The following is a 22,577-nucleotide window of genomic DNA, read 5'->3' as shown; positions in this document are numbered from 1 at the left end:
GCTTTGGGCCATGGCTTCATGGTCCACTTCCTGACACAGTGATAAGGTCTCTTCCACTGAGTGTTTGAGGCTGGGAGGCAGGACATGTGAACAACTCTGTGTAAACTGCTTTGTGAACTTTTTTGTTGTTGTTGAAAAGCAAATAGTTTTTCAATATAATAGCTCTATTGTTCTTGTCAAGGAGTGCTGTCTCTTTGTTTGCTTTAGGAGTTTTGCCTAGAAGGCTTAGGGGGGAGAGAGGCTCAAAGAAAGCAGCAAGAGAACTTTGGGAGGAAGGATCATGGTGCAAGTGTGACTGTTGTATAAAGAAGAAAAGGAGAAAAACACTGTCTGGCACATGCAGCTTGGGAGGTGTCTGACAAGCCCATGTCAGCCTTTCACTTGAATCTTCAGTTATTATAAATAAGTGTGTGAACACAAAAACAGACTTGCACAGAGTGACCAGGAATGAATGGAAGAATACAGTTCTGGTTCTTTCACCACTATAATGTCCAAGGAAATCAGTGTTGTTAGATAAGTAGCCCATTCAAATTCTCCTTTTGCCAAACTGACAGTTTTGTAGTGGTTTTCACTGAATTTCTTCTACTGAAATTCTGCGCAGCTGTATCACTAATACTGGTTTCAGATTTAAAGTAAGGTTAGCTATGCTTTTGTTCAATCGATGTTTCTTATCTCCCTGCGCAGGTTCAGGACCTTGTCTTCAACTTACACATGATCCTGACTGACACAGTGAAGATGAAGGAGCATCAAGAGGACCCTGAGATGCTGATGGACCTGATGTATAGGTGAGACAAGAACCAGTTCCCAAGGTGGAAAAGCAATAGGAAGGCACGAAGGCCCAACAGAGCTTGCTTTTTCAACCTTGATTCTTGCCAGGTTGTTTCTCACAATGAGGATGAATCAGGATAAAAGCGCCAGGGGTGGCTGCTTTTAGCCTTGGGACACCAGGTTCAAACCCCTAGATCAGCTGCTGGTTCAGATATTGGCAAGTCATCACCAGCACTGGCTTCCTGTGAATCAAGATCAAGACATGTTCAGGCTTTGTAAGCAAGGAAAGAGACTCTTGTTTTCTTTCTGCTTTCTCTCATGTTAGCCTTATACTGCTAATGATGAGAGGTCATCTCTCTTACTGCTGTCTAAAGACATAATGGAAGACGTATGCTCATCTTGCAATCCAGTAGGTAGCTTTGCTATGAGGGTTAACTTATTACTACCTATTTTGATATAAGGAGAACAAACACTCTGGAAAGAAGGGAATATTTCTGGAATGTTGACAGAAAAGGTTACTGAAACAGAACACTGCTGCGGGTTTGGAAAGATCCTTGCTGGTTATCATATCTACGAGGGCTGTGTGCAAAATCGGTACAAGGAGAAAGCACTCTCCCTCTGCTTTATTTTGAAGGTGTTCTCCTTCACAGACTGAAGGAGACGACAACTTGTGCTGCTCCAGGAAGAACCCATGACAGAAGAGCAACCACATTTGTGAGCTCTCATAAGTGGGAAAGCCATTTTCCTAGGAATCAAAAGTATGGTCTACCTGCAAAAGGTGCATTACTGGGAGGAAGGGAGATCCCCTGAAACAGTTTTGCAACCACTGTACTACTTTGTCATCTGGAAAACCCATATGTGGTGGTTTGAAGCTCAATTAGATAGGGGTTGTTGAAGCACTTCGCTCACTATAGGTGCTAGAGGAAGCTTTTGAGGTTTTTGTGAACTTTCCTGTCTGAGAGAGCTAGAACAGGATTGGCACAAGTCATCCTAAACTGTCACTGGTAAAGTTTCAGCCGTGGAACCCAGGAGTCCTGGCCCTGACAGTTGCCTGCCTCTTAGGATAGCCAAGGGATACCAGACGTCCCCAGACCTGAGGTTGACGTGGCTACAGAACATGGCTGCAAAGCACTCCGAGCGTGGGAATCATGCAGAGGCGGCTCAGTGCCTGGTGCACTCTGCTGCCCTGGTGGCCGAGTATCTGAGCATGCTGGAGGACTGCCGTTACCTCCCCGTGGGGTGTGTCACCTTTCAGGTAAGGAGGGGGTGAGGGCAGGGCAACTTCAGGAAAAGGACTGATCTGTTGCATCAAGGAATTCTGCCCCTCTCTCCCAGGCCTTCCTTAGTTCAATACTTGATGTGGTCAACCCTGATCCTGCGTTCTTGTGAGGGAGCCTAATATATAATTCAGGCCTTGCTGAGTCAGCAGATGTTCTGGCTCTCAGCATTCATTCCCCCATACAAGTGCGCTGCACTGCCCCACCAGAACTGGGAGCAGAACCCAGAAGCGCCCTGCCCCAGCAACCAACTCTGCATGAATCTGAAGGCCTTGATAGAGTTTTTGCTTTTCCATCTAGTGGGTTATGGGGGAGGAGACAGTAAGAAGAACTGCATTTTACTATCCTGTAATTATGTTTGTCCCTCTCTAAGAACATCTCTTCCAACGTGCTAGAAGAGTCTGCTGTCTCGGATGACGTCGTATCCCCTGACGAAGAGGGCATCTGCTCTGGAAAGTACTTCACGGAGCAGGGGCTGGTGGGGTTGCTCGAACAGTCGGCTTCCTCATTTACTATGGTGAGATCTTGCAGTGCATCACTGTTGCGGCATGCGAGGGAGGGAAAGCACATCAGTTTCCAATGTATGAAAACATTTTATTTCTTTGAGGTGGGAGTAACCTGCTACTGCTCTGTTGGAGGTCGAACCCTAAGATCAAGTAAATAGCTTGATTGGAATTGCTGTAGAACGTGGGTTCTTACGTGCAAATTTTGCTTTCATAGAAAGAACAACCTGATTATGGCTTACAACACAATCCTATGCATGTCTACTCCAAAGCTAGTTCTGTTGAGTTGAATGGACTTATTCCCAAGTAAATATGTATAGGATTGCAAGCCTAGAAACCTGAATGGTATGGGGGAGCGTTAAATAGGCAGGAAGAAGCAGCTTTTAGTCCAGTGGGAACGGGTGACATCTGGTGGTCTAAAACCGCTGACTCTTCAGTCTACACAGCTCTTCAAATGCAGCATGAGCTGCCCGTAGAGGAGTTTTCTGCTTTATTTCCTCAGAACTGGCTGTCTGTCTGCAGACTTTATCACCCTGACCCCTTCTGCACTCCAGTTGTCCCTCACTTCTCTCATCTGCCACTCCAACTCCTTTGTTGCTCTTTAAACAGTATTTTCCCTCATGACTTGGATGGCTCTTTGAATTCCTGCTCCATTTCCTCACTGTCCTCAGGGTGGGCTCTATGAGGCTGTCAATGAAGTCTACAAGATCCTCATTCCCATCCACGAAGCCAACAGGGACTTCAAGAAGCTGGCAGTGCTGCATGGCAAACTGCAGGATGCCTTCAGCAAGATCACCAATCAGGTGAGGACACCCTCCAAGACCTTGTTGTAGTGTCTCATTTTGGGAGGGGTTGCCGGGGGTGGGGGGTGGGGTGGGCGGGTACAAAATGTGTATAGGGCATGGTGGGCAAGGCAGTAAAAACTCATTTTTTTGGAGTACTTGTCCAGCCATTCTTTTGTACCCTTGCCCAAGCTTTATCCCAACACTACATGTGTAAAAAAAGTAAAATAAGAAGTGGGCTTGAAGAATTGGAAGCCACCAGAGTTGGAAGCAGGAGGTTGGATGAAGTCAGTTCTGGCATTGGAACTTGAAAAACATAGGCCTCAAGTTACTGAGTTTCCCTAACTGGTTGCTTCTTCTAAGTCCGCCTGGCAGCGACTTTGCAGTACCTGTGCCTTGGCTTACATTGTTCAACCTGCTGTGATTCTCTTGCAGAATTTTGAATCGGGCAGGCACCTTCCATATGAAGCTCCTTTTTCACACCTGCTCTGAGCTCTGGTATATTGTAATCTGGATGCTCTAGTAGTAGAGAAGGTATGATCAGGTGTGGATAATACTGCTTTAGGAAAGAGGGCTGGAGTAGTAGTGCAGAAGCTTAGAACCAAGAAGGACCAAAATATGTCATTTCCAGCTCTCAGATGTATGCTGCAGTAGATGTTGTATGTCTCCATAAGCTTCTAAGCCACTCAAGCATTCCAGATGAAAAGGTAGGTTTCATTGAGGCCAGTGGGATTAATTATGAATAAATTGGCATAGTTACATATTTATGACAAAGACCCATAAAACGAGATACGTATTTATCAAACATTCCTGAAAAATCTTCGCTTCAATCAACAAATGGCATTATTTCCATCAACAGGTGGCATTATTTCTCAGCCATTGCGGCCATCACTTTTAAATGTAAGCACAAACTTCACAACTAACTTTATCCTCTTGGAGACTTTGAATGCAAATTTTTCTTTGATAAGTTCAGTCGATGTGGTTAACAAAGTGAAAAGACCATACAGGTCAAAACCTGTGCTGCTTGAACTGTGTATAGGTTATATCTCAGAAAGTTGGTTATGTACATTTACCACAGCTCCTGCCTTAACATTATCCCACTTTTTTCATGACTGTCTCCAAAAGCTTGCATATGGTGGAACTGGAGGAATGTGCAATGTTCAGTGTTAATAAATGAAAGGCATCTGACAGAAGATTGCACATTCCTCTCAAATCTTGGTTAGGTTTGTGCTTACATTTGAAGGAAATGTCCATTATACTTTGTGTGACGTCTGAGAATAATATTATCAGTGAAAGAATCTGTCTAGCTGGTGCAGCACAGGTCCTTTGTATCTTGAGTTTGATAAAGGTTTCACCATAGAAATGCAACTGTGCCAAACTTACCCATGAGTCGTCCCATTGGACTTGATGGTCCATAATGGATTATTCACAAATCACCTGAGAGAGAGTGGATGCAAATTTCACCTGCAGTATGTAGCTGGAAGTGGTGGTTTCGCTAGGGGGTGTGGGCTGCACTGGGTGACATGCACAGGGAGGTGACACCGCTACTTGCCAGTATTTTTTAAATCTTGGTATTTTTGAATAATACCATCATGTTATAGTAATCAATGCGTAATTTCATGCAGAATGAAATAAAACAAACCATGCTGAAATATCTCTATTCTATAAAAAGTTTCAGACAAAAAAAGCAGTGGGGGTGGGGTGATGGTACATCACCCGTGCCTGGGCATTGCCCCACCCACTGCATGGGAGGAGATCCATCATAGGGTAACTTGCTGGTCTCCTGCACCAGGTGATGCAAAACCCGATGGCGCCACTGGCTGGAAGAAAGAAGTTCCCATGCTATAGGAAATTAAAGTTCTCTCCAGTCCTATAGCAGTCTGAGAAAAGCTTGGTTACCCCATCTGTTGAATAGGAGCCCACAATCTCTGCCTCTCTCAATTCCAATTTGAGAACAGAATGAGGTGAGCACCCAAAATTCTAGGATCCGCTTCCAGTTCTGATTGGGTAGGGCCATGCTGACTTAGACATGAGGATATTTCAAAGGCAACTTGTGGCCCCATTTCTGTTTCTGTGAGCCCTAAGCGCTGATAGTGTCAGACTTGGAAGAAGGTAGAAAGCGCTTTTAGGAGGTGATGGGAGACATGACAGAAGTGGAATCTTCTTGTTGTTTTTTCTTCCCCTGGGTCAAGACCACAGGGTGAATGTTTCAAGGTGATTGTCAATATGCTAGTTCAGGGGTGTCAAACATAAGGCCCAGGGGCCAGATGCAGCCCGTGGAAGATTTTTATCCGACCCACAGACTCTCAGCTGCTGAGCAGTGCTGAGGTGTTACTGCTGAAAGGCAGCCCACATGAAAATTGGTCTCTCCCATATTTTGAAATATGATCAAGATTTGTGTTTTTTCTCTTTTGTCATTTGCAGCTAACGAGTACCTAAGTAAGAAAAAGTGCTTATTTTTGGTTATGACTTGTTTAATGACATCACTTCCTGCCTAATCACTTCCAGCCCTCAGCAGGTGTCATGAGTGCTATTTGGCCCACTGTATGAAACCAGTTTGACACCCCTGCATGGCTGGGTCTTAGTGGCGGTTTTCCAGAAAGTCTTCCCTCTCTACTGGCTTTTAACTGATATCTGTCAGAGAAAGAATGGTACTAAGATTGAACTGCTAGCACCCAACCTGCCTGTTTCTTTCTGAACTCCAACTAAAGTGACTGGAAGGGAGGAGACAGAGGCAATTCCCTTTACTCCAAAGGGGGGAAATAAACATTGGGTCCTGATCAGGCTGTGGCCATTCAGGGTTATGTCCAGACCGAGCCCAAGTCCACTTGTGATCAGTTTGTGATGAGCAGGTGCTAGGTTCTGAAGAAATTAACTTCCTTCTTCCTGTTTTCTGTTCCCTTGCCATCCTCTCCGTTCTGTCAATCAGGCCTCTGGCTGGGAGGTAGGCTACAATGCATCTTACATTTTCTTTGTCAGTGTTTGTGTGCATGCTACCTGCATTCCTTGCAGTCTCCACTCTCCCGCTGAGCATGTATGACAATGCTTCTTTTCTACCAGATGCTTTTCAGTGCAGTTATGTGGTACCAAAATGGAGTTCCAGATTTTTCCTGTGCAGGCAAAACAGATCAGGGATGCATACATGTGTGTGCACCTTAAATGGCACCAATTTCCTGAGGGGGGGGGGAAACAAGTGCTAGCAGAGCTCCTCTTTGGATATCAGTTCCCCACTTACACTGTCAACTTAGGCAACAATCCTAACCTACTTTCCAGCACTGACATAAGCGCAGTGCAACTCCAAGGTAAGGGAACAAGCATTGCCTTACCTTGAGGAGGCCTCTGTGACTGCCCCCCAACTGCATGATGCAGCACTTGTCCCATTGGCACAGCTATGCCAGTGCTGGAAAGTGGGTTAGGATTGCACCCTTAGGCTGCCATCCTATGTTTCCTGTTGAACACAATGGGACGTTAATTGTCCCATTTGTACATTACGACAAATCTTCTGAACATCTGTGTTGTAAGGATCAGGTGCCCTTACTGATAAAAAGCCAGACTTGAGTGATGATCCCTTTCAAAAGTGAAATAGTATGTTTGCTATGTGTCCACTGTAGCTGTTAAGGTATATGATAAAGGGGCCTAGTGGCTGGGAATGCCTGTTTTGCAGTCTTCGTGGAGATCCTAGAAAATGGACTTGTAAGGTCCATAGACACCTCAGTGGGTCCCCTGCCTACTCTCTTTCTGGGTCCAGTCCACTTGGTACACTTGCTGGGGAACTGTTTGAATACAGAAGGCCTCACTGCAACCATTATCATGAGCAAAGGACATGCATTTTAAAGTGCATGTCTTTTTCACAAGTCACATGCTGCACTGAAGTTGATCTTTAGTGGCTTCTTTTGCTTGGTGTTGAACCTATGCAGGATGCACATGTGGAAAGGTGCTATGTGTATATCTTTTTCACAAGCCACATACTGCATTGAAGTACGCATGGCAGCTCCGTCTCCTGCAGATAGATGGCAGGACGCACATAGCAAGACTTTCCTAGTCAGGAGGGACCCGTTTTTCCCCCCAGCTTGGAATCCATTGAACTGCCCGTGCCACTGCTGGATTCCTAATTGGGGGGATGGCTCCTTCCTGATTGGGAAAGTCTTGCTATGTGCTTCCTGCCATCTATCTGCAGAAGACGGAGCTGCCATGCGTACTTCAATGCAGTATGTGGCTTGTGAAAAAGATATACACACCGCACCTTTCCACATGTGCATCCTGCATAGGTTCAGCCCTTTTCAAAATCATCAACGGCTGCAGTGTTCCAGCATCGGAGGAGCACCACGTTTTGTCAGAGGTATTGCGATTATTAGGAGTGATGTTCATTTTTGCTGGAGGCCCATAGCCACAATCAGAGCTGCATACAGCTGACTGGACATGTGGTAGCCACCATCCCCATTAGTCAGAGCTTCATTGATCCATCTTGCTCTGTGGTTGAGTAGGTAAGGATCTCCAGCTTGGAGCTTTCCCCGTCTTGCAGCTGGTGTACTGTCAACACTTATCCTTTCACTGCGTAGGGATGTCCTTATAGTGCTTTCTCTGTAGCACGTCCTGCCAGCTGCAGGGGCCTCGTGTAGTGTGAGTGACAAGCAAAGGCAGATATGGATGTTCTGAGGCTGGAGAGTGGATCCAGAGCACCCAGTAGGAGGTGAGGGAGGGGCTATGCTCTCCATCCTGTCGTTCTCCTCCCCTCCCCCCAGCATGATAAACTTCCAAGGTGAGAGCTGCCAGGCAAGGTTCATGCCTCTATGGGAATCCTGCCTGCTGACCTGGAAGTCCTCTTCTGTATCCCAGATGCATTGGAGTGGATCTATCTATCAGTCTATCCCTCAGGTAGATTACTCTCTATGATATGATCTACTTGTTATATGAAATGATCTATTTGTGAGTTTAATTCCCAATTATCCGAGACAAAGTGATACCCATTATTTGAAGCCAGTAATACATTAATTGTGTCCTTTCAATCTGCAGTCCTTTTTCAACAAAGTTAATCGATTATCCAACAGCATACAATTCTTCTAACAGGTAGATAAAATACATTTAAAATAATAATTACTTTTAATTTAAAATTTATACCCCCTTGTTTCTTTTCTAGAATCAAGGCAGCAAACGTATATAGCAGGGCTGCTCGAACCACAACCCAGGTGCCAAATACGGTGTTTGGGCAGATCCGTCCACCCGGTGAGCAGACCTTTTGGTTCCATCTGGGCGCTGCACAAAGTCCCCCTCGATCGGGGGACAGGGACACTCTGGGCAGTTGCCCAGGCATCCTGTCGAGCAGCCTTCTGGGATGCCGGGCAGAGGATGTGATTGCCCAGAGCATCCCTGTCCTCCAAATGAGGAAGATTTTGTGCAGCGCCCAAGCGGAACACTTGGATGTGGTCCGGATGGGGACTGCATTCTGAGCACACAGCGGCCACTAGTTTGAGCACCACTGGTATTTAGTAATTCATAAAAAGATAAAATCACAGCACTGAAAATATCAAAGTACATCAGATCGACTCTTCATAGTTACATAATCAGTTGCTTAAAGTTTTTGTGAAAAGGGAGATTTACAGTACTTGTGAGGTACTGTTAAGCTTTGGTGGCCTCCTTGGAAGGACATTTCCATGATGCTGGAGCCACTATCAAGAGGATAGTGTTGTGCACTGTTGTGCTTCAGTGTTGTGCAAATGTATTTTATTTGCAGTCACTAATTTTGGGGACAGTCGCACAACCCAGATAGAAGAGGAGTGTCCCACTGAGGTGTACGTGAGTGTACAAGTTGTACAAGTCTTCTAATCAAGTTGCAAACTTCCACATACATAGAACATTCACATCCAAGAAGTGACCTTAAAGGAAAACAGAACACCCTGCAATCCGCTGCTGCCTGCAGGACTGCCTTTGTTTGGAAGAAATAAGGGATTCAGAAACAACCTCCATGGCAGACGGAACAAGAAATAGCCCATTCTACACTAAGACAATTTCAAGCACTTACACAGCAACTGGGTCCCGATTCCTTGAGGAACTACTGCATAGCATATTTCATTAATGCTTTTCATTATAAAGGCATTCATAATATGCAGCGTTTATGTAGCATATTAATGCAGCAAGGGCCCAGGTGAATTTGCTCAAGTGGGGTTTTCTATAAATGTCAAACAACTACTGCTATTGAAGAGTGTCTGAGGTGTGGTCCATGGTCTTTAGAGGGCACGCTTGGTCAGTTTTGAGCTATGTACAGACAATGACTTCTGCAGAACTGTGGGAGTGTTGGGCCCTTGACCCTTACTGTAGTCCTTACCTAGTAATAATAGATTGATACTTGTACAAATGAAAGTGGAAGAGGGGAAAAAAGCCTCACTTCAGAGGATAAAGCTTTTTGCCTAACTGCACCCACTTCTTCCAGAATCCATAGAAACCAGTCAAGTGATGAAATGGACTAGATAGAATAGCAAGCAGCTTTTGGTCTCATTCAGGGGTCTCTAAACTTTTCAAATATCTGGCACACATCAAATATCTGGCACAGTATCGAATGCTGGGGGAAAAAAAATAAATACATTAGAGATGGAACTTAGATGAATTAAATGAATGAATGGGCTCAAATGCCTAGGATTTCTCCATGCACCAACAGAGCCCAAGAAATAAAGTACACACTTAAATGAACCCTCATTCCCCCACCCCACAAGCACAACTTTGGTTGTGTTTGGTCAACTGGCCAGAGGCTTTCAGTAGATCAGAGGCTGGCCACAGGCCATATAAAGACTGGCTGCGGGCTGCATTTGGCCCCTGAGCCAGGGTTTGGAGACCCCTGGTCTAGTTTTTCATACAAAGGGAAACAGAGAGAGAGAGAGAGAGAGACCTGCTTCTTGAATGTGTTGGAGAGAGAATGTGCAGTCATTCAAAGTAAGATTAGTTTTAAAGAATAAGAAAATGCTGTCAAAATGGTGGGACATTATTGTGCAGGAATGGATAGCCCTTATATATTCCCCCCCCCCTTTTCAAAGGGCTGATTGTGAATATACATGCATCTTTTGCATCATAAAATTAGGAAAAAAGTTTAAAAATTGCTGGATGGGTGGGTGGAGCAAAGAACTCAATAGTACCTCCTAGAGATCTCTGGAAAGTTATTCATCTCTGGTCTTAGGAATTGCCATGTTCCTAGATAGGATCTCAGAAGCTTTGTTAAAAAAACAAAAAAAGTCTTCTTGTTCTCATACCTAGCTCCCTTGGGCATTTGCTGGGTTTCAGTAGCTGATATACTAACTTCTCTTTCTTATTTTGCTTCCCATTCAACTTACCTAACCCTGCATCTGCCTCTCAACTGCCCTGGTTTGGTAAGTTGGAGCATGTTTCTTGCAATTTTGCAATGGGAGAATGAGACCTGGTTGGTTGATATGCCATAAAGGACTTAGGTGGGAGGCTTCAGAGGTGTAGGACATGACAAAGATAATGGTTAGAGTCTTGTATTTCAGGCAGGGACAATGGGTACAGAGTTTGCCCTTCATCTCCGTGTGAATGCACCACGGTGAGTGGTGACTTTCAAAAGTCAGTGGTCCTTGGGGTGGTTCTTCACAATCTGATGAAAATCTTGAGAACAAGAAACTTGTATCCCTTGTTCTTGGATGCCAGATTTACATATATAATGATATGTAATCATAAGATGTTATAGGATGATATCTGCATATAGGAAAACTCTAAGAAAGAAGTACTGTGACTTAGATGGTTGGTTGGGTTAGCAAAGGATGCATGTTAGGGCTTTAGAATCGTCACACTAGGTACAAGCCTGAGTCTTGTCTTATGCTCTTTTTCACTTGATCCCTTTAGGTCTCTTAGAGGATGTTTGGGACATATTTTCGGGTTGGTTTCTATGGCTGCAAGTTTGGGGACTTGGATGAGCAGGAGTTTGTTTACAAAGAACCCTCCATCACCAAATTAGCAGAAATCTCTCACCGACTTGAGGTAAGAGCTGGAGTGTCATTGAAGGACACATGGTTCAAGACAATAAACTCCCCATAGTGACTGTGGGGAGAATATAGCATGGCATTGGGTGGGTGGATGTAAGCGAAAGGCAGACCAACCTAGAGATCACAGTTTCAACCACTGGGTCGTTGTCTTGTTTTGAGCACATTTGTATACCTTACACTGCTTATAAATCTGGTGTAAATGTACTGGGACATTGCTGTCTATCTTGGCTTTCAGCACTTCTGTAGTAGAGTACAGTAATACCTCCCATGATATAAGAACAGTGTTATCAGAAAGTAGAGCTGTGTGTGAAACAGTGTTATAGGAGACTTTGTTAAATGTCATTAGATCCCCTTAGGAAGGTAGGATTAAAATATGGTAAATAATTAAAGAATGACTGTAAAGGAGGGGACTGTTGCCCTGGAACCAGCTTTGCTGATGAATGCTACTTTCATTCACCAAACTGTTTCATGACCTGTGTCATGTATGGGACCTGGTTCATGCACCCTCAACATTTCTGCCTTCATTTATTCTGAGAAGCACAAGATAACTCTTACTTCTTAGTAGCTCTAAGGAATTTCCCTTGGTTTGCACAGCTAGGGATGCCCATTAACTGGCAGGCCCATTCAGAGCTGTCCCTATCCTTTTTTGCCTGATCCTGAGGAGCATTCCTTTCCTTTTGCAGGAGTTTTATGCAGAGCGTTTTGGGGATGAAATAGTAGAAATCATCAAAGACTCCAATCCAGTGGACAAGGCTAAGCTGGATCCCAACAAGGTAGTTTCTTTCAAGCATTTGAAAGTCCATTGCACTAATAAGCTGGGCATTGAAAAGGCATCAAGAGGCCCTATCGGTGTAGCTTTTGTCCAAATGAAAGATCTCAAGTTAGGGAACTTTAGACAGCTGGGACTTTAGCCCCAACTGCCCTGGGATCCTTTCACTAGTTCAGCTGGGATGAGTTGCAGGCAGAGACCCCTAAAGGTTTACCACATGCCATTCTAGCCAAGAGTTCCCACTCCTCCCCATCTAAGATACCTCATTGGTAATGCATTGTAGTTTCCAGTTCCCTACTATTACCAAACACTTCACTTGTTCTTAGGTGACTAGAATGGGTGGTCATTTAGCAAATTACCACAAGAGCTTGGATATTTAAACTGCAGATGCCCAGCATGATTGGCACATCAAGAGGCTGAGCAGTTCAGTTTCCTTCTCAGGGAGCTTTGGGTATGGGCTTGATGGAAGGGTACTCCTCAGTTTCAACGTTTAGTTGCTGAAAGATGATCCAGGTTTGTGCTGTGGCTGGGATGTTTGTGCTGCCCCGACTCTTACTGACCCTTGTCTTGTGTTGACTCCCTTTCCCCAGGCCTACATTCAGTTGACTTATGTGGAGCCCTTCTTTGACACATACGAACTGAAGGACCGGGTCACGTATTTTGACAAGAACTACAATCTGCGTGCCTTCATGTTCTGCACACCATTCACGCTGGACGGCCGAGCACACGGTGACTTGCACGAGCAGTTCAAGCGCAAGACACTGCTCACTACCTCTCACGCTTTTCCTTACATCAAAACCCGCATCAATGTCATCCACAAGGAGGAGGTACGCTAGGGTGGGATGAGGGATGAGTGGGCACACGTGAGAATGAGACAGCACATGAGAATGAGACAGCACGTGTCTGATGTGTTGTGTAGAATCAGCTTCCTGTAACTTTCGGTGCCAAACTATGTACAGTATGTACTTAATAGGCATAGTTTGGATCGGAACTCCAGCACAGAGAAGGGGATATTTAACTCTTCTGTTCTGCGCTGTTACTGAAAATTACCTAAGAACATAAGAACAGCCCCACTAGATCAGGCCATAGGCCCATCTAGTCCCTGTATCTCACAGCAGCCCACCAAATGCCCCAGGGAGCACACCAGATAACAAGAGACCTGCATCCTGGTGCCCTCCCTTGCATCTGGCATTCTGACAGCCCATTTCTAAAATCAGGAGGTTGCACTTACACATCATGGCTTGTAACCCGTAATGGATTTTCCTCCTCCAATTTCCTCTGTTTCCTCCAAAATACCTCTGCATTTTAACTCTAAAAGTATCATTTGCTGCAATTACTGTACATTTTGAAGTCAGATTGTTGTTTCATCGAGTGACGTTCAGTAGAATAATAACATTAATGTACAGTTAAATATTCCTACTTCCATGCTGAAGTTGTGATCCAAACTGTGGCCCTCTGTGGCTGATACACAAAAGTCAATTAAAGGTTGTAACTACACACAGATGCATTTAGCGTTCCTGTGTAGTTTGGCCCTTAAGTTCTTAGCAGTTATGGCTGTGACAAGATACTTGAAAATGTATTTGCAGTACTTGCTGAACAGTTGGAAGTCAGGGAGGCTGTTGAATAACATTCCGTGCACTTGGTGATGGATTCAGCACCCTGCAAAGCCCCTTCTCAGTGACTTGCAAAACAAGAATACATTATTTGTAGAGGTGTTTGAAAATGGGGATGTTTGTTTTACGCAGAAGTAAGTGTGTTGAGTAAGATTTAGGCTATAATCCTCTCTTACTCACTCTGGAAACAAGCACCTCTGATTATCTAGAAAAGCAGCTGCCATAAAAATTGTTATGTTTACAGCCTAATCCTAACTGACATTACTTGAAAATTTACTTAAATAGACATGCCTTATCTGCTATTTATCAGATCTTGTTGCACCATGGTATGAACCTGAGGTTGCTTATGTGGCCAAATAGTGTAGGGTCCTTAAGGATTAAATGTACCTTGCAAGACTGGTTTCTTTGGTTTGGTGTGGAAACACACAATCTCTTCTACTTCAAAAGGTAATGACTTTCTGGATAAAGTAATGACTTTCTGATATTTGTCACCATTAAGGCTTTCAAAATGTGTTCAGACTGTAGTAGTGCCTGTTGGATATGTGGTCAAATGGAAACAGATTTTTTTTCCCCACTTTTGGTGATCCTGCAACAAAATATAATAGTTTTGAAATCAGACAGCAATATTAATTTCAGAAATGTTGACTATTGATAATAGGTCCAACCCAGTTTCTTCCTGCACAAGTTCATGGTAAAGTCACTAGTAGTTTGAAGGAGTCCCTATTATTTTATATGAATATAACAGCTAGGATCATTTTAGCCAAGTTTTGAAAGCCCAGAAAATGGCTGGTGAAATTATGGGAATTGGCTGAGATGTATAAATTTACAAGATATTTGAAAACGAAGTATAATCCAATAAGCAAAAAAAAATTTTTTTTTAATTGGGAAGATTTCAGAAAGTATTGGAATGCAAAACAATTATCTTAGGGAATCCATTTCTATTATTATGATTAAGGAAGTGAGTTTATTATAGGAGTCCTGTGAATTTTAGAGTTTTCAAAATAAAATTATTGGTGTAACATACCTTTAAAATCACATGGCGTTCTCCTCATCTGTTTGTGTGATTGTGTTAGAAAAGAACATGGTGACAGTATATGATATGTTTATAGAAAGGAAAAAATATGCAAATTAGTCAAGATCACAGAATGAACCAAGAAAAAGAAAATCCTGAACATTTAGTGCCCAGCGTTCTCCAACTTTCCAGTACTGATGCAACTGCAATGCAGCTTTGAGGTAAGGGAGCAAACATTCCCTTACTTTGAGAAGGCCTTTGTGTCTGCCCCCCCCCAACACAGCATGCAGCACATGCCCCATTGGCACAGCTGCATTGGCACTGGAAAGTTGGATAGGATTTGGGCCCTTATTCAATTTTCATGAAATGACAGTTTAGACTGGGTGCAAAGTTTGATTTTTTTTTTTAGCACAGAATACATAGTGCTAAAGCAGGGGTGCCCAAACCCCGGCCCGGGGGCCACTTGCGGCCCTTGAGGCCTCTCAATGCGGCCCTCAGGGAGCCCCCAGTCTCCAATGAGCCTCTGGCCCTCCTGAGATTTGTTGGAGCCCACACTGGCCCGATGCAACTGCTCTCAGCATGACGACCAACTGTTCGACCTTTCACATGAGCTGTGGTATGAGGGCTCCCTCCATTGCTTGCTGTTTCACATCTGTGATGCAGCAGTGGCAGCAAAGGAAAGGCAAGCCTTGCTTTGTGCAAGGCCTTTTATAGGCCTTGAGCTATTGCAAGACCTTCATTCATTCATATAAGTTCATCTTTAATAAATTCATTTATGTAAACTTATGTAAATTTATTCAAATTTTAAATGTAAATTAATTCTTTTTTTCCCCCGGCCCCCGACACAGTGTCAGAGAGACAATGTGGCCCTCCTGCCAAAAACTTTGGACACCCCTGTGCTAAAGGCACACCAAAAGGTCTACTGCCCAGCTGCTTATGTTTCCATCATTCAATCTTGTGTCCCCAGATTATTCTTATTCCGATTGAGGTGGCCATTGAAGACATGCAGAAGAAAACTCAGGAGCTGGCCTTTGCCACCCATCAGGATCCAGCCGATGCCAAGATGTTGCAGATGGTTCTCCAGGGATGCGTTGGCACTACAGTTAACCAGGTAGCCATTGGATGGGATGGAGTAATGGCAGGGAGGGGGCTCAGGTCAGGTTAGCAAACCTGTGGAGACTGCTGAGCGTCAGCAGTGCAAGGGGATAGAAAGAATACTGGTGAAGAGAATGAGTTCAGCTTAAACCAGGGGTGCCCAAACCCTGGCCCGGGGGCCACTTGCGGCCCTCAGGGGCTCCCAATCCGACCCGCAGGGTGCCTCCTGTCTCCAATGAGCCTCTGGCCCTCCAGAGACTTGCTGGAGCCTGTGCCAGCCCCACACAACTGCTCTCAGTGTGAGGATGACTGTTCAACCTCTCACTTGAGCTGTGGGATGAGGGCTTCCTCCACTACTTGCTGTTTCATGTCTGTGATGCAGCAGTGGCAGTGAAGGAAAAGCTGGCCTTGCTTTGTGCAAGGCTTTTTATAGGCCTTGAGCTACTTCAAGACCTTCATTCTTAGAAGTTCCATCTGTAATAAATTCATTTATGTAAATTTATTCAAATTTGAAATGCAAATTATTTTTCCCCCCGGCCCCTGACAGTGTCAGAGAGATGATGTGGCCCTCCTGCCAAAATGTTTGGACAGCCCTGGGTTAAACTGAAGGTGGGAGCAGGGGGAGAAAGCAGCAAATTGGGCTGAAAGACTCATCTTTTGTGATGCCTGTGAGAGTGAGTGGGTTATTAGGCTGGAATTGAGGTTGTAAGTGTGATAGTGGGAATGCTAGAAAAAAGAGTCCCTCTTCCTGGTCTTGGCCATGCCAGCACACTGAACCATCCCAGACACCCTTCTCAACACCAGAGCTTTTGTGTTTCAGGGACCTCTGGAAGTGGCACAGGTGTTCTTGGCCGAGATCCCTGATGACCCCAAGCTATACAGACACCACAACAAGTTGCGGCTCTGCTTCAAAGACTTTACCAAGAGGTACTATGCCGTTGTCCTTGTGCTGTGGGTATGAACTTGGAAAGGGGAACAGAGGCAAGTGTCCCTCAAGCAGGGTCGGCCCCAAGAGCAGCAGGGCCCAATGTGGAATGCTCGCATGGGCCCCCACTCACCAGGCAGCCGTGGCAAGCCAGACACTTGTGGTGCAAAGTGTGTGTGATGGTGTCACTGCCAACTGCTTCCAGGAGACCCATTTTGGCCCAACCAGATTCAAGGTGGACAGGAGGGGTCCACAGGAGCCAAGGTTCCACTCACCGCGCTACCCTCCCAGACACCAAGATGCTGGCTGTGGCAGTAGGCAGTTCGCCTACCACCCCAATGCATGGCCCCCCAAAGTGCGGGGCCAATTTGAAGAAATCTGGCAAATTGTCCTAAGGCTGACCGTTCCCTCAAGACCCCTGTCTCTGTAATGAAGCCCCCTCCCTTGCTTCCATTGGTCCCAGCGCTATCATTCAGAAAAAGACACTGAGTGGAGGGAAAGTTGAAACAGGAAACATCCACAAAATCCAGATGGGAAAGATATTGCAGCAAACTGAGGCCCTGCAACTTGAGGTTTCACCGCTGATGATTCTGGAAAGTTTAGGTGTTGATGAAATAATTGTTCTATTTGATGTTATCATTGCAGCTAATATGGGTCGGGGAAGGTGGGAGAAACCTTGCTGTGTAACCTTGCTTTGTTAACAGGCTTGCTGTGTAACAACTATGCTAAAAGAAGCCCTTCTCTAGTTTTGCTTTCCTGACTTTCTGGGAGTTTCTCATCCCATTTCCCACCATTCCTTGTGTAACGGTTAACCATTTTCCTGAGAGAAAAAGGCTGTTGGTTTCAACATGGTCAGTCACAACATGCAGCTCTATCTGGGGACTGATTGGTCTCACAGTACAATCTTATGCATGTCTACTCAGAAGAAGCATTGCATTTAATGCAGCTTGCACCCAAGAAAGTGTATCTAGGATTGCAGACTGAAGTCCAACTGTTTTCCCCTCCCTGCATGCATCTCTGGCCAAGAACCTCTGTCTCGGTGGCAGAAGAATGTTGTATGTTCAGTCTTAGTTTTGGTGAGACCTGCAGCTGCTGTTTCCTATATCACCAGCACATAATGTGGCCATTAAGATCTCTGATGATTCTGCCAGTGAATGAATCTTAGCTGGATGCCTGTATCATTGTGGAAAATAAGATTTAAACTTAACGCCAAAGAACAGCCCAACAATGGCATATGTGAGTTCAAACTCGGTTAGAGAGCTGGGGTCCTGACTTAGGCGAAGCTGTGAGCCAGAAAGTGTCTGGTTCAAATGTTTCCTGTGACCACGGGCCCCATTCCTGCTTCTGCTTCCTTTTAGGTGTGAAGATGCTCTTCGCAAGAACAAGACACTAATTGGGCCAGACCAACGAGAGTACCACCGAGAACTGGAGAGGAATTACCAGCGCCTGAAGGAATCCCTGCATCCTCTTCTCAATCGCAAAATCCCTCAGCTCTATACGCCTGTTGCCCCACCTGTTCACAGGTGAGAACAGGTGGCAGTTGACTTGTAGTAGCACCTGTGCAAGAGCAGGATATGAAAAGAGCCTTGAATCCAAAATGCTTGTAGGTCAAGAGGACAACTTTATCAGTTATTATTATTATTGTTATCACCACAATTATCACCACAATTCTGCCTTTGAAACCTTGGGCACCTGTACTCCTAATTGTCTCTGTACCTGTCTTTTTCCCAGAGATCTTCTGAGAAGTCTGTCTGGACTTGTGCTCTGTGGACTCCTCTGGAAACAGGCACAATCCACTAGAAGCTCCTCTTGTTCAAGCTTAATGAATATGCTCTTGCAATGCTACCTGATATAAAAAGGGAATTCCTGTTGGATTGTGCCCAGACATCTGGAAAACCATGGGGACCTAACCAAGCACCAAATGCATTGCTTTTATTTATGTTTAAGATGTGTTTCTAGCCCTGAATAGAAGTGTGTTGACAGTTTCTGCTAAATGTTCCCTAGTTAGGGTGTCCAGCAGTTAGGAAAGGGAAATTTTTTAGGTCCCAATCCTTCCCAGTTGCCCCTGGTCGTAGAATCTTAGAATTGGAAGGCAGCAGAAGAGGATCCAGTCCAACTCCTTAATGCAAAGCAGGATCAAAGCAGGTACCAGGCCATGGGTACCCCTGCTCTCCCACCAAGGTTCTGAAGAAGTCTCCTTTACTATCTTGTCCCTTCCTAGTCCAGTAGTATGTTGGGGACTTTTTCTTTGTTTCTCTTTTTTTTTAAGGCTGTGACACTAGGCTTGCAGTATATTGTCCACAGCCAGGTCAGACTCTTCCTGTGTGTGCATAGTTAAGCCATTTCTGCCAAATGTTGCATATACGCAACAGGGACCAAACGTGTATACCTGTGGGCTGGGCAAAAATGGGTTAACTTGGACAGAATCAACATCATTGCATGAAATATAAATGACTTGGGACCCCTCCTCCCTTATTAAAGCCAGCAACTGTACATTATTTTCAGAGCATAAGAAGTTATGAAGAGGGATTTTCAGCAGCTATTCTTAGAGGTCTCTGTCAGAGTCCTTTCCTCCTGAAGAGCTTTTGGAGGAGTTTTATTATAAAAGCAGCAGGCTTTGAAACCTGGATTTGAAGTTTTGAGGTTCAGTAAATTTAGACTGTACATTTGATCCTCATCTATTATCTCCCTTCAGACTGAAGTAAACTATGTGTTTGCCCTTTATCTCCATTATGCCATCCCAGCATGGAATAAGTTCCCTTCAAGACTTCTGTTGTATTATATTTCTCCTCCAGAAACTCCTTCAACAGATTGAGCCTGAGGAAGATTGAGGCCTAAAAAGAAGCCCCCACCAGAGCAGACCACTAGAGTCACAAGGACCAGATGCAAGGAGAGTTATGGACCTTTGAACCCTCAGGCTTCCAACCCTGCTCAGATGACACCCTTGTTCAGTGCTGGGACAGAACATGGACATTTTGAATCCCCTCCTCTGTTGCACTAGGCTCTCTCCAGGACATTGGGCCAATCTGCCACTCCGGCAGGAAGGAAAATGTCTCTGAAAATCAGTGGTAGGAGTCATATGGCTACCACATTTGCCCTGCTGAAGACTGTGCTCCATCCTCAGGAAACTTCTCAGTGTGATACCCTTCAAATTGGGCATTCCAGTCAAAGCCTTCTGCAGATCTTCTTCCCTGCTGAATGAAAGATTTGCTTGCACACATGAGCCATGGACTGCCATATGGAACAGCCAGATCTGAACCTTTGGGTTTGTGGTTGTGGTTGGAGTTTCATCCACTTGGATTCTGTGTGTCTTGTCTTTGACAAGTGCTGGGAGAAGCACTTCCTGATGGACCCCCACCCCCACACCACTCTTGTACTCTACTCTCCCTTTCAGCTGTCAGCAGCTGCCCTACTATTCATGGATCAATTGCTGAATGAAGTTCTGGCTCCTAGCCCTGACTCAGGGAAGGACTGGTTTGTGGGAGTTGGGGATTGGAACCTAGAATTGGTTCTGTTTCTGGCCTTGGGAGACGAGCAGGTCCTTGATCCACTTATCCCAAAGCTTTGTCTAAAACCCAGGAGTTTGAATTGCACTTCCTCTGTTCTTTCCTCAACCACTATTTCAGGAGACACTAGTTGCCACTTGGTGGTCACCAATACCATGCCAGTAGCCTACTGCCACCTGGGATCCTCAGTTTCTGCCCCTGAAATCTGGACCAAAGATCCTTTTCTAACTCACATGCCTCTAGTTGGGACCTTTCCAAGGCAGGTGCATGCATTCAGACACATTAAATCACAACAGTGCCTTCTAGAGCAGAGTGATGTTGGAGGAGGGTGGGGTGCCTGGTTACCTCCTTCTGTCCAGATGCCAGCTGTTGTCTTACACTAGTGTCCCGTTCTTCATCTGAGTTAGTGCCTTTTTCTCCTGTTGCCTCCCACTTGCAAGTGGTGGACAGGAAATGGCCTCCACAGGGTAGAACTGAAGGTTTTCTGTGCTCCCGTTAGGGAAAGAATGAGAGAGCAATGAAAAGATGCCATCAGCCCACAGTGGCAGTGAAGAAAAGGATGCATTCATTTCCCTTTAATAGGAAATGGTTTAGGGACAGAAGATAATGGCAAAATGGCTGTGGGGTTTTTATTCTGAATCCAGAATTGTGGGCAGGAGGTAATATTTCACCAAACAATATGGAGGTTAATTCAGATTATATGTCTGTCTAGTCTCTCTTGATGTGGGGTGCCAGTTTAACATGACTTTCACATAAAACAACTTGAACTAAAGCAGACAAATTTGTGAAGGCAGAGCTATGTATGGACCCTGGGCCACTGCAACAGGTGAACCTCCCATGGTTTCTCACTCCCCTGCTTGTGTTTCCACCCAAGGACTTTAAGATGAAGATCTGTGTCTCTCTCAAACAATAGAAGACAAAAAGGGATTACTGCTAGGGCTCTGTGGCCTGCCTGTAACCAAAAGCTGCAACTGTTAGATCTGTAGAGAGCAAGGTGGAGGCACATTTTGGGTCCAGAATTTCACCTTTTCTACAGTGCCCCAGGCCAGATTTCCTGATATGGTAGATGCCACCTATGTGTCATGACCAGGGCTATTGGATAGCTGAGCTTTGATTGTTGTCTGTCTGTCTTGCTCAAGAAAGCAAGCTTGTTTTATTTATAATGCAATTTAAAAAACAAAAACCCAAGAAACTGACTACTTTTTAAAAATGCATATGAAATATATCTCATTTGCACTTAAGGAACCTTGGAAACTGCAGAAGGTGCTACCATGCTGTAAACTTCATATGGCATATGACTGAGGGTCGCCTCGGAGAGAAAGACGGGGTAAAAATACTGTTAATTAATAAACAAGCCAATAAATAAGAGCTTAGCCACAGAGCCTGGTGAATCCTGAGAACCTAGACTTTCCTTTTAATAAATAGGCCAAGTTTCTGATCCTCATGGTTGGGAACAGAAACTTGAGAATAGAAGCAGGTTTTGCTTAGGACGGGGATGTCAAACATAAGGCCTGCGGAAGCTCTTTATCCAGCCTATGTAATAATAATTGGGCTCTCTCATTACTGTCCTTTCAGTAGCACTGCTTCTGCTGCTGCTCTGGAAGGAAGAGATGAAAGAAGGCCTCAGAAGGCAAGGAACATCATGGGGGAAGGAGCAAACTAAGGGGTTAGAGAGGGAGGTGCTGCTGCAATGCTGGGAGAGCTCATTATGTGGGCCACCCTTTTAACAGCGCTGCTGCTGCCAAGGTGTCACTTTGCAGGCCACCTGTCAGCTGCTGAGCTGTAAAATGATGCCTCGGCAGAAGCAGCACTTCTAAAAGGGTGGCCTACGTGATCATTGGGCTCTCCCATATCTTGAAAATATGATCAAGATTTGCACATTTTTCTCTTCTGTCATTTGGTGCTAATGAGGTTCTATATGAGAATAAAATACTTATTTCTGGTGAACATCTGCTTAATGATGTCACTTCTGGCCCTCAGCAAGCACCATGAATGCTGTTTGGCCCTGTATGAAACAGATTTGACACTCCTGGCATGGGGTGTAAGACATTTGTAGGACTTGTGTGAGCCAGGGTGCAATCCTAACCAACTTTCCAGCACCAGGGTAAGGGCAATGCATCTCTGAGGTAAGGAGACAAACATTTTGTTACCCTGAGGAGGCCACCGAACTGCAGGATGCAGCACATGCCCCATTGGCACAGCTATGTCAAAGCTGGAAAGTTGGTTAGTGGCTCAAGCCTTCCATCACTGCTTTCTTTCACTGGTTCTAATGCTTTGCACTAGTTATGCCTGGTATCCCCCACTCCTATTATTCAGGAAGCTGCTAGGCTCAGTCATTTCTG

At 45.0% G+C, this 22,577-nt stretch overlaps 1 protein-coding gene across 1 annotated transcript in view; it reads left to right on the top strand.

Annotated features, from left to right (window-relative positions):
* The window catches only part of DOCK6 (dedicator of cytokinesis 6), a 104,674-nt gene extending 82,466 nt beyond the window's left edge, over nt 1–22,208 (top strand). Inside the window, exons 39-50 of the mRNA XM_066616621.1 lie at nt 685–785; nt 1,831–2,023; nt 2,419–2,562; nt 3,220–3,351; nt 6,260–6,274; nt 11,185–11,310; nt 11,999–12,088; nt 12,675–12,911; nt 15,677–15,820; nt 16,625–16,731; nt 18,088–18,252; nt 19,525–22,208. Of these exons, the coding sequence (XP_066472718.1) occupies nt 685–785; nt 1,831–2,023; nt 2,419–2,562; nt 3,220–3,351; nt 6,260–6,274; nt 11,185–11,310; nt 11,999–12,088; nt 12,675–12,911; nt 15,677–15,820; nt 16,625–16,731; nt 18,088–18,252; nt 19,525–19,567 (1,497 nt within the window). The 3' untranslated portion in view covers nt 19,568–22,208. The remainder of the gene's footprint in view (nt 1–684; nt 786–1,830; nt 2,024–2,418; nt 2,563–3,219; nt 3,352–6,259; nt 6,275–11,184; nt 11,311–11,998; nt 12,089–12,674; nt 12,912–15,676; nt 15,821–16,624; nt 16,732–18,087; nt 18,253–19,524) is intronic.
* The last annotated feature ends 369 nt before the right edge of the window (nt 22,209–22,577 follow it).

Source organism: Tiliqua scincoides, chromosome 2 (assembly GCF_035046505.1).
Source record: "Tiliqua scincoides isolate rTilSci1 chromosome 2, rTilSci1.hap2, whole genome shotgun sequence".
Taxonomy (NCBI): Eukaryota; Metazoa; Chordata; class Lepidosauria; order Squamata; family Scincidae; genus Tiliqua; species Tiliqua scincoides.
Note: the sequence above shows the minus strand (reverse complement) of the source record. Positions and strands in the feature narration are given on the sequence as shown.